The sequence below is a fragment of the Dioscorea cayenensis genome, chromosome 16, assembly GCF_009730915.1.
Source record: "Dioscorea cayenensis subsp. rotundata cultivar TDr96_F1 chromosome 16, TDr96_F1_v2_PseudoChromosome.rev07_lg8_w22 25.fasta, whole genome shotgun sequence".
Taxonomy (NCBI): Eukaryota; Viridiplantae; Streptophyta; class Magnoliopsida; order Dioscoreales; family Dioscoreaceae; genus Dioscorea; species Dioscorea cayenensis.
This window is the reverse complement of record NC_052486.1, coordinates 7,975,915-7,987,978: the sequence shown is the minus strand read 5'-3', so window position 1 is coordinate 7,987,978 and position 12,064 is coordinate 7,975,915. Positions and strand designations below refer to the sequence as shown.

The 12,064-nt window shown below is 34.4% G+C and overlaps 1 protein-coding gene across 1 annotated transcript; it reads right to left on the bottom strand.

Annotated features, from left to right (window-relative positions):
* Positions 1-11,227: 11,227 nt before the first annotated feature.
* Positions 11,228-11,794, bottom strand: LOC120278487. Its single transcript, XM_039285275.1, has 2 exons — positions 11,412-11,794; positions 11,228-11,318 (listed from the first exon to the last, which is right to left on the bottom strand). Exons 1-2 carry the CDS (start codon positions 11,792-11,794, stop codon positions 11,228-11,230), a joined length of 474 nt encoding a protein of 157 aa, XP_039141209.1.
* Between the last annotated feature and the right edge of the window lie 270 nt (positions 11,795-12,064).

Here is a 12,064-nt window from a genome sequence, read left to right as displayed (position 1 = left end):
ACCAGCGATGTGGAAAACACATGAGAAACATTCAGATTGTCGACGAGGTCGCTCCAGCGCCACATCATAAAAAATTTGGACCGGAGATGCCCGGGTGACCAACCGGTGAAAGACAATCAAAGTTGGGTATCCTTTTTGATTCAAATTAAACTTTGGACCCCAAACTGATAATCGACCAAAGTTTGGTACCCCCCTAAAAATTTTACTCGAATTGTATGCATGTATAAATATGTATTTTTGGTTGGATTGGAAGAAAATGATTATGGATTTGAATGTATATTGATGAGGATGAGAAAGTAATTGTTGTGAAATAATTTTTGTGTTGAAAAACCTTGTATTTGTGATGAAATTGCTTGGATTGGTGGAGACGCTTGCCGGTTTTACTGTAGCATTGCTGTAGCACCGAGATTAGGGTTTGGTTTGGTTAATTAAATTGATGATTATGATGATTAGGAGGTTAATGATAATGGTTAGATTGAAATGGGTTGAGTTAGCCAAGTTGATTTGGTTGGATCAAACCAAGTTGGAATTGAATTGGTTGAATTGAATTAATTTGGTTGAGTTGGGCTTGATCAAATCAAGTTGAGATGGTTTGGGTTTGGTTCAGTTGATTTGGGTTAAGGGTTTTGGACTGAACCAAGTTGGTTCAATGGATTTTGAATAAGAATTGAGTTGGTTCAAGCTGGTTCAGTTTGATTGAGTTTGGTTCAGTGCAATTGAGCTTGGTTCAATTGAATTGAGATTGGTTCAGATTGGTTTAACTGTGTTTAGTCTAAATTGAGTTGGTTTAAGTGCAATTGAAAGCCAGTTGGATTATGCAAGGTCGGGTTTTAACCGATTGGAGTGAGTGGGCCCAATAGAGAGTCTATTATTGTTTATTGTATTTTATTTTGGGTTTAAATGTAGTTATTTATTTTTTTATTATATTATTCTCAGTAGGTGTTGTTCGAGATCGGGAGGGAGTTCCGGGCCCTAGGAAGGAACCCAAGGACACCGTGTGAGTTGGTAGTGGCTATTATTTAATTGATTAATTATTATTATTTTTGAAATAATTGTTTAATAACTAGTATTTTGGAAATAATTATTTAATTATTTCATTTTATCATGTTTAATTTTAGTGATAAGGTTAAAAATATACATATATTTACTTGCCGTTGATGTTCCCGACAATCGTATTGATACATCGCTCAGTATAATTATACGTATTTATGAATAGTGAAAAATACATGTATATGTGATTTAATTATTCAATTCATGTATTTATTTTTTTGATGGTTATCTATGCTTTTGATTTGGAATGATTTGTGAAATCATGTGCGATATTAAAAAAAGGTTTACCGACAATATTTGTGGAATTGGTTTTCATTCTTGGTATATGAATAGTATCATGTATTTGAGCTTTACTGGTATTATACATGTATCGTACTGTGAATGTTTGTCCTGGATAAGGACCATATGTTATGATTTATACGATTTTGTTTTATTCGTCAGTATTTACATGTTGGTTTTGGATGGTGACGGGCGGGCTAAAGCCCGACTCATCGCAGAGTGGGTCCCCACGGGCCAGCCTTTAGAGGTGGCGTGGTGGACCTGAGTGTTGATTTGTCCAGATCAGGTGGGAGCGTAGAGCCCTGATTGGATTATACATCGGGATCCCAGAGTCACCACACGGGACCGATGGGCCAACGTCAAGGGTGCGAAGACCTTGGCGGATCCCAACCTAGTCGCGACGGCGGCTAAGTCGGGGAGAGTTTTCAGGCTATGGATTTGAGAATGGTTTTATATTATCAGTTATTTTGACATTGATTTATGATGAATTTATGTTTCAAAAGTTCTTTAAAAATGTATTTTGCTAGAATTCTGTTATTTTGGAAAAGTTGGAAAATTATTTGAGAAGTTGGTATTTATATACTTTATATACACTGTATTTAAGTATTTGAAATTTATTAAGCCACTACCGACCAACTGAATGTGTTGTAGCTGCAGGAGCGGGCCCTAGATTGCCTGATTGAGTATAGAGCTAGTCAGGGTTGAGTCCAGGATTGCAGTGGGTCCCCCTTCCTTTCTTTCTATTTATTGTTGCTGTGATCTTGTAGCTGTTGTACCCGCAAATTAGAGTGATTATATTTATTGTATTTATGTATTTGAACATGTACTTGGTGAAAAATTGTAAATTGTGATTTGTAAGTCTGATTTTGTTTAAAACAGGGTGTCAGTTTCCAGTTAAAAGGAAATTTTAACTGATGGGTGCCACATTTACCTCGGTAGAAGGGTGGGTGTGACACTTGGCATGTGCAAGACTACTATATTTCAAGCCCATAATTTTTTTTTAATGAAAGAAGGGTTGGAGACGGAGAATTAACTTCTAACAGCTTGATTTTATGCTCTTACAAATTCCCTTAAGCGGCGTAATACTTTCTAAGATTTTTTTGGAGACAGAATACAAGGTCAATCTGTTCAACTGACCAGATTCTAGTGTTATTAAAGTGTTAATCGACTGACTCTTCATTCACTTTATAATCATCCTTTGTGTTAATCAGCTAAAGAAACTGATGTGATTGTTGAAAAAAACAACCAATCGCCAAAGAAACCTTGATGGTTTGTTCTTGTTTCTTTAGCCTCACTTTGATTTCCGCCATCCGATTTTTTTATCATATGTTTCATGATTACTGTTTTTGTGATTTTTCTAGTCCTTTGATTTCACTTTTATTGAATTCCTTGTCTTATAAACCGCACCTTGTTTAGACCTTTGCTTTTGGGTAGAGTTGAATTATGTTTAAAAGCGGGTGTGGAATTCAATTCATATATAGGTGAGTTAGCAAGTTTCACTACTTCAAAAATGAGTCATTCTTGAATTTGGTAGATGTGATTTATCAATGACTTAATTTTCAAGACAATGCTTTATGTGGACTGTTATCCGTGAGAGTTTCTATGGTATATGTAATCCCTTGTTCTCTCTCCTATATCGTTGTCCTTTGACCTTTGGCGATTAATTCTTGGTTTGAAATCATGAGTATGGTTAAAAACTTCTGTTGAAATGATTAAGTGATGAAGAAATGTGCTAATTCATCTACTTTCTTTTGGCTTTTCTATTTTTCTCTATCAATTTTTTTTATTGTTAATACAAAGTTCAAAAAAATTAAACTTCATTTATGGTATTTTGATGAGGATTATGGGTTAAAACCTAAACTTCTGACATTAATGGAAGCCTGAATTTCACCAATGTATATGTTACATGTATTATAAAAATATAGTTGTTATGATGTCAATTCCTGTATCTTACTATCCCCATGTTGGTTCTTTGAGGAATATATTATGAGTAGCTTAGATGATGAAAGCGTGTGTGGCTTTTCATATTCTATGATGTAAGCTAGTTTAGTTGTGTATATTTTACTTGTCATAGATATTTATGTATGTTTTAGTTTGGTGCTTATGCAGTGTAAACGATGTCAGCCTGCCTCATCATGTTTCGAAAAAGCATTTTTGTGGCACTACTTTGGTTGAATTTTTTGTGGAAGAAGATGCCAAGAAGGTTTTAGAGGACAACCTAGTTTATGCTGGAATAGAGCTAGAGATAAAACCTAAGTAAGTTTTCCTTGTAAATGAAGTTACAACTTTTGGTTTTCTCTTATAGCATGGTGTGATGCATGTATGTTAGATGATGAAATAACATGTCTTTTATTATTTGACTATTTACGTTAATCTCTAATGCCTTCTTACCTCTTCTGTTGATAATTAATCTATTGTGTAATATATTATCTTTACAAAATGACAGACCTCATAGAGTGCCTTTCCTCATTTCCCCTTTGTAAATAAATAACTAAATTGCTAACTTAAGGACATATCTTTTTTTCTTTTTTTTCAACTACTTTTTACAACTAATTTTATGTTTTCACAAGATTCCAAAAAGGAATTTGATCTTTGAAAGGGAAAAGCAGCAAGAGGAATATGAACAATCAAGGTCTCTTAAGAAGGATGGTTTAGATGGAAGGTAACTAAATCTGAAATCCCATGAAATATTTTACCCCCTTTTTGTTTTGGCAAAGCGAACTTACATGCTTCTCTTGGGGTAATTTTTGTGTTGGCGACTATCCTAAAGGGTTAATTATTGCATTTAAGTTGAAGAGTATTCCCGTTGAAGGTTCTCTGAAGAAAATTGTCGGGAGAAGGCTAATGAAAGTGTAGAGGTTCCTGAAAGCAGGCCGAGAATGTCACTATAAGTGCTACAGTGAGGGTGATTCGATGGCATCTCACTCTTTTGGAAGATCTTTGAAAAATGTAGAAAAAGATCGTAACTTACATAATGATAGTAAAAAGTAACTTGGATTTTTTTCACATTGCTTATGAATGACTTTTTGGCTTTGACCGCCTCATCAAACATAATGATAGTAAAAAGCGATGAGGGAAAAAAACAAAGAAAAGAATAGGATTTTTGGTTATTCAATAAAACATCTGTTTATTATGGGAATTGTGGACTTTTATACTATGTTATATTGCTATTGTCATTGGATCCATTGATATGCTTGATTTTTTGGTTGAAGTTTGTGGACTTCAGAATGGGGGAAGAATCAGGATATATCCGTTTTGAGGATTCTGTCTCAGCTGTAAAAGCCCATGTAACAGCAGTACTAGTTGAAAGCATTTTGACTGTGAAGAATTGCACCGTTACCTTAGAAGCACTTACTGGTATGCCCCCTAGTATGCTATTGGTAACTTGTATTTATTTTTTTTTGTTTGGGCTTTATATAAATATTTACCCTTTATTTGTTATTTTAGGAGTAGAATGATGATCTTAATAGCATTGTTTGCAATGGCAATCCATATGTAAAATATAAGGAATTCTTAATTCTATTATTGCAAGAGTTTACTGTATGTTGCCCCATATATAAGTGAAGTAAGACCTTAGAAGAACTCTAATTGAAGCCTTGAAACTATCACAGCTCAAATGGATTAGAGCACATTTGTTCTATTGTTTTTTTACACATACAAGACGGATCTTAAAAAATTCATGAGAGAGCTTTAAAGGATGGTTTTTGTGGAGCTTATTGAGGAAAATAAACTTTGTTGAATAACTGTGCTTTTCAGGTGAGGTTGAAAAGGAATACTGGGACTTGCTCCGAGGAAATAAGGAAAGGTTTAGGGGAAACAAAGGCGGCAGGGGAAGGTGTGACTATTCTCTGAGCTCAAATGTGCCTATTCAGAACATTTTCGGATTATAAGAAGATGTTGAAGTCATATTCTTGAGCAATCTCCATCGTCTCCCCTTCACTCTTGCCCATACAAAGCATTCTGAAACTCATTGCAATCATATATACTCGAGTTATTACTAAAATCTCTCTGTTCGCCATGCTTATGTTTCAAGATAGACAACAAGATTATACAAACTTGTCATTCTACTTCAATGTAAAATGTAATGGATTTTGTTCCATTAGATGTTTTGACTATTATATTTTGTATTGTATTGTTATTTTGACTACTTATAGATCTGAATGTTTATTTTACAATGTATTATAAAAGTTATTGTTGATGATTGTAAGTTTGGCTTTAAAACAGGTTTGTAAAAATTGTTTCAAAATTATGGCAAATAATAAAAAATCGTATTGCAGTTTTTTGTTATGAATAATTAATTTGTGACTGACAAGTTCCCCTTGCGTATAAACCGCAAGTTCACGGGTTTGTCGAAGTAATAATCCCGGGTGAGCGGGGTTGAATCCACAGGGAGTAGGGAGTAAAGACACTTAATTCGATTCTTAGCTATGTGGAGTATCAACAATGATAAGTGTGATAATGATTCAATTCAAAATAATTAAAAGCAACAAGTAAGAGGGCAAAAGTAAGGAGGAGGTAAGGCAATCGATAAAGATGGGGTACTCGGATGATGCTTCACCTAGGATAATCGCTTCAAGTGCAAGAACTCTCTATTATGCTTCCTAATCAATTCAATGGTAAGTCGTGGAAATCCTTACATACATAGTCCTAAATCTAAGGTCAACTATGCCTAACTCTAGTCATGTCCCAGAGGAGAGATTAAATAACCTCTCAACCTCACACTCGAATAAAGTTGCAATGAGCTCTACGGATTCCAAGTGATAAATCGCTTTCTAATTATAGACCTAACCCTTTGGTCCAGGCGGAAGGTCCCTAGCCATAATTAAGCCCTAGATACTAAGATCCTCTCAACGCTTCACTCCATTGCACGCGCAACTAGGCCCCAGCGGAGGTTCATCTCTTAGACCATTCACTCTATTATGGCCGCAAAGAACTCAAGGAACGGAGGTAGAATCTATCACATCGAAGGGGAAAGGGGGACGCTCCACATGCCTCTCGACTCACCCTCTCAACCCTCTCCAACCTAGCTTTTGTCTAACGCCTGGTGGTGTGTCACTCACTCACAAGGTTACCAACAATAACTCTCAACCCTAGTGTCACTCTGGGAAATGTTCATACAATCAAGCATTCAAGGGTTGGAACTCACAATAAACATCAATTTATTGAAAGCATAATAAAGAAGTTCAATGAAACTAGTACATCCTAGGGTTCACAATCACCCAAGTACCCACTAGGGGTTTAGCTCTCCATGGAGCTAAAGTGCAGTCAAAAGAAATCGAATGTAAAAAGCAATGAACCCATAAAGAAACCCCCTCGATGGTCATGTCGATGGTCATGTGGAGAGTCCTCTACTCGTCGCAAGGGATCCTTTGTCCGGCCTAGGATACACCTCGCCCAGATTGATGTCGTCGAGCTCTCCCAATAACCTTCTTCCAAAGCGACGCGCGATGTCGGAGTCAGTAGAACCTCTCTCAAAACCCTAGCCAATACCCCTCAAAACCCTAGCCCGAAGCCCTCTCTCAAGTTGGGGAAAAGATGGAGAAAAAGAATACCAAAATCGGGGCTGAATCGAGCTTTAAATAGGGGTCTGGAATCGAGGCGACTCCACGCGTGGGCGCTACACGCGCCCGTGCGGAATTTCCACACGGCCGTGTGGATTCCCTGTTTCTCTGATTTCTCGGCCGGTATACAGCAGATCGCTACTGATTCTTGATACATTGTTGTTTGCGAGTAGCTGCCTTTCACGATCTTCGACCTGAATAGCTTCCCAATTCCATATTTTCATCGGTGTAACGCAAACGGGCACACTTTTACGTCGTGAATCACTTGCTTCTTCAATGATATACATGTTGGTGGAGCTCTTGTTCTTATATGCATAGGTCAGAATGCTCGAGTGTGACTGCCTTTGTGCCCCTCAAAATGGATGTGCTCACTCGAATGCGAGGAGGTTGGCACACACTCTAGCATCTCACACCTGTCCTATGTCTTCGCGTTTGAACTTTAGTAAGATCTCCTCCAAAATAAGTGCATTATGATCCACATTGGCCTATCTCCTCAAAAAGTTTTGCGACAACCAAAATATATCGCAAGTTTTGTTACAAAAAGTCCAATACACTTGCAACACAATTTGTGACACACAAAATGTGTCGTAAACAATGTCGCCTATCGTTGCAAATTAAATTGCAAATATTGTCTCAAAAGACCCATGAATTGCGATGAAAATTGCAACATTTTTATTTTGTGTCGCAAATTTGCGACACATTTTTTCAAAAGTGTAGCAAAAATTTGCGACATCTGAAATGCGACACATTCTACTATGTCACAGATTATGTTGCAAATTTTGATTTGGGACACATTCTGGATTTATTGTGTTTCAAAAAATGTGTCGCATAAAATCGTGTTTTTTTGTTGTAGTGAATAAAATGTTTTTGACATATGAAAGTGTTCAATGTAGCTATGTTGAAATGGTTAAAGGGCCTAGCTATAAAGTCTATGATTTTGACACACATGAGAATGAATTCTGCGTACATCGGTTCTATATGATGGTTAATTTGCAAGGATTGGTGTGAGCTTCCCAACACAAGTGAACTTCCATGAGGGTTAGTGAGCATATCTGAGCTCTCCTTGCCAGTCGCCACCAAAACATGCTCACAAGGACGGTTCCATCCTTAATAGTTTTTTGAAAATTTATTTAATGAATTTTTAATATTAACGATGCGACATCAACGCCAAAATAAAGGTTGAAATAATGTCCGTCACTGGAGAGACAACAATGATGAAAATGTACAAATACGGAGATCATTTTTGTATAATAGAGGGACTATTTTTGTATTATGACCATATTTAGTTTATGAAAACGTTCTATATTTAGTTTGACGAATTTTATAATAGAGGGACTAAAAGGATAAAAAATGCAAAATATAGGGACTATTTTTGTATGACCATATTTAGTTTATGAAAACATTCTATATAAAGTAATAAGTTAATAAGTTAGAATTCAAATTCTATAGTAATAAGTTAATAAGTTAATAATTAGTAATATTTAATAAATAATCATTTAATAATATCAACTATTTATTATATCAACCTAATCAATCAAGTTTCATAAATGATGTTATTATAGGTTCTAAATTATTTTGTTTATATATATAAAAAAAAGAACTAATTTATTTGGTTTACTCAAATTATACTTCATTATAACATAACTTTTTTAAGAAATATAAATAATTAAGGATTTACACTCTTAATTTTAGAATTTGGAAAAAAAAAACAAAATATGAGCTCTCTTATTCCAAAAATGATTACTAGGCAATATTCCATGGAACCTTAATATCACTAATTATATTCACTTCATTTTTTTTAATTTTATAAGATGACAAAAGAGACTGTTGATAGGTGAAGCATGTGGCTAAAACTTTTTATAATTAAAGATTCATTGAATGTTGTCCCAACATACTTACAAATGGCAAAAGGTTTTGCTCATTACAACCAAATAATGATGTGTTGTTTCTAGAGGTGCACGATGGGCACGGCCCGTACAAGGGGGTCGGCCCGGCCCATGGCACAGCCCAGGCCAGCTGGGCTGGGCCGAGCCGGCCCACCTTTTTTTATTTTAAAATGTAAATTATCTAAATTCTTTAAAAATATTGTAAAAATTGTAAAACAATACTTTAAAAATACTACAGAATTTTTTTTTAAAAAAAATCTAAATATCATAAAATATAAGTTTCTTGATTTGATTGTAAAAAATATACAACACATAAAGACTATAGAAAAATAATTAAAAAATATGCAAAAAATTTAAATTTACATAAATACAAAAAAGATAATTTTTTTAAATTTAACATTATATTAGAAAATAAAATTGCATAGAAAAAATAGAGATAAACTAAAAATAAATTACAAATAGATATAAAAAAAAAATTGCCATTTATTTAAAAACTATGAAAACAATGTAGAAAATTACAAACTTTGAAAACAATTTAGAAAATTATAAACTATGAAAACAATTTAGAAAATTACAAACTTCAAACTTCATTTGATTAATCTATTTCTTCATCAACACGGGTTGAAGTTGAACACTCGGATGGTGTAAGGCCCTCTCCGGTATCACTACCTTCTTCATATATTTATTGTTCTTGTTATTGTTGTTAAAAAGGGTAAAAAAAGTAATTATATTTTAACGTCTAAAATAGCTTTAAAAATTAGTAGTTTTATAGTTGTTAAACGGGCTACAAATATCATTTTCCAATACTTAAGTTACGTGGGATCGAAAATACGCGTATGGCATCATGAAGAAGACACCAGACGAGATATCGAAACACAAATATTATATTTGTTTTGTAGGTTCTTTCATTCCTAACAGAGGCAAACCTCTATTATTAATTACCCTAGATGGTATCTTAGGAATCTCCAATTAAGGGCAAAAGTACAAGTAAAAGAACAAGATGATTTGCGAATTATAAATTTTGTTATTTTACTGCATATATTTAATACATCATTTATGTCATTATATGACTTTATATATATATCATATATCGCTGCCACTACCTGTGCCTTGCCACAGCGTTGCGTGCCTCATTACCGTTTTCAAATAAATAAGTTACCGCTGTCTGTGCCTTGCTACTACGTTGCGTGCCTTATCGATGTCTTGAAACATTTCATAACCGCCTTAATTTTTTTATTTATAATTTTTATTGCCATTTGGAAATGAATAAGTCACTACTGTCTGTGTCTTATCATCGCGTTGCAATATATATCTCATTGCTGTCTTGAGATAAATTTAGCCATTACCTCGAGATAAGCAACCTTATCATTGCTTTGAGATTAGCGATGCATATTTTTTTTGCTATTCATTTGCTTGCATATTATTTTCACATATGTTTTTTTAATTTATTCATTTTAACCCACGCTTATCATAGTGGGTTTTATTATTTTTTTTAGAGGGGACCTGAGCATATAACATGCATTAACATGATTCTAATGCATCATCTCCCACCTTTTTATTTGTTTGTATGCTATTTCAACAAATACACAATATCATTTCTCATGCATACATATAATAATTCCCATATATATTTCTCCATGGTGGGCCCCAAGTGAGTATATGCATGCTTATTATTATTATTTCATGCTTTATATTTTCCAAGCATGCATGCATACTTCTCATTTATTTTTATTATTATTTTATTATTATTTTTTATTTTTTTATTTTTTTTACTTTATTATTTTATTCATTTATTTATTTATTTATTTTTTGTCATGAATGCTCTCAATTTTTTTTAATGCATGCTTCATCATTTTTTTATGGTGGGCCCATGTGTTCCTCATCATTATTTTTTAATTAATTAATTTATTTATTTTGATATGCACGTATGCCTGCATTTCATATATATATATATATATTAAACGGTGGGCCCACCACTTTAAGTCATGAACGTGCATGCTTTTCTATTTTTAATATTTTATTTTGTTTTGTTTTTCCATGCACTTATGCATTATTGAAAAGATGGAAACAGTTCTAGCTCCATGATTTATTTATTTATTTATATATATATATATATATATGTATATATATATATACTTTTTCATGCATGTGGGCATGCTATCTTAATTTTTTTTTAATTTTTCTTATTTGTTTGCTATGCACGAATTACCATCTCAACAATAGATGTTCACAGTTCCATGCTATATTTATTTTGATGAAGCTACACGGAATGAAACCAATTGAGTGATCCAAGTGCAGAGGAAAGAATGGAGACCAATAATATGACTAAGTGATTTTAAAAGTCTTGACATTAGGATAAGCAAAGATCAACCAAAACGACTATCAGGCAGGCACATATGTAGAAGTATCAACTTGTTCAAGAAGCTCCTTAATGTCAACTTCAAACCTCTTTTAGGCCTTATTGAGAATTTCCAAGTCAGATGCAGATGACATGAATCTAATTGCGAGCCTCTTGGTTTCAAAATTACCAGCATGATCAACCCTGTGCAAGTATATATCAACAGAATCAGGGGTATAATGCCTATGCCAATCGAATCAGTGGCCACAAGGATTCTTTTATGCAGGTTTCACATACGGAGGAACAAAGAAAATTTCATCTGAAGACCTCTTGAACCTGAAAAGCTTCTCCATTTTTTTAGAATAGTGTTGAAGGATGCCTCCAGAATCAGCAACGAAGAACCTGGGGGCGGCGGATAGACAGCAAGCCCTGATTCTGGTCTCCAGCTTGTGCTTATCATTGATGCCGACAACCTGGACATGGCTACTGCCCTTGACAATGTAGGTTACTTGGTAGCCAGAGTCACAAGAAAAGTCGAGAGAGCATATTAAGTGAGCGTCAATCATAATGAGATCAACACTAAGGCCAACTTTGCCAACGAGAGGAAGGTCTAGAACCATGACATGACCACCATTCTTAATGTCAACATCTAGAGGTACCTCCAAGCATTTTAAAGCCATTCCCTCGTAGTCTTTTGGAGATGGTTCTGGCATGGATTGGCCATCCTTCAATTCAATTAATGCCGACACTGGTTTGTTTGTTTTTTTTAACCAGCTTTTGGCCTCATCTCTAGATAAGTCCCAGGCATGGGAGACAAACTTAGTGGTGAAACCATTGAAGATTCCATTATAAATTATTATTTTATTATTCTACAAATCTATAATCAGTCCTGAATACAAAGAACTCTTGCTCGATTTCTTTGTCTTGAATTCATCAACATTTTAACATTG

Bases quoted from the DNA above. Each gene is read 5' to 3' on its own strand.
- LOC120278487 (XM_039285275.1), bottom strand. From the start codon at position 11,794: ATGGCTTTAAAATGCTTGGAGGTACCTCTAGATGTTGACATTAAGAAT. The intron at 11,319-11,411 runs GTATGTGAAACC...ATACTTGCACAG, and splicing joins GAAATTTTCTTTGTTCCTCC to GGTTGATCATGCTGGTAATT.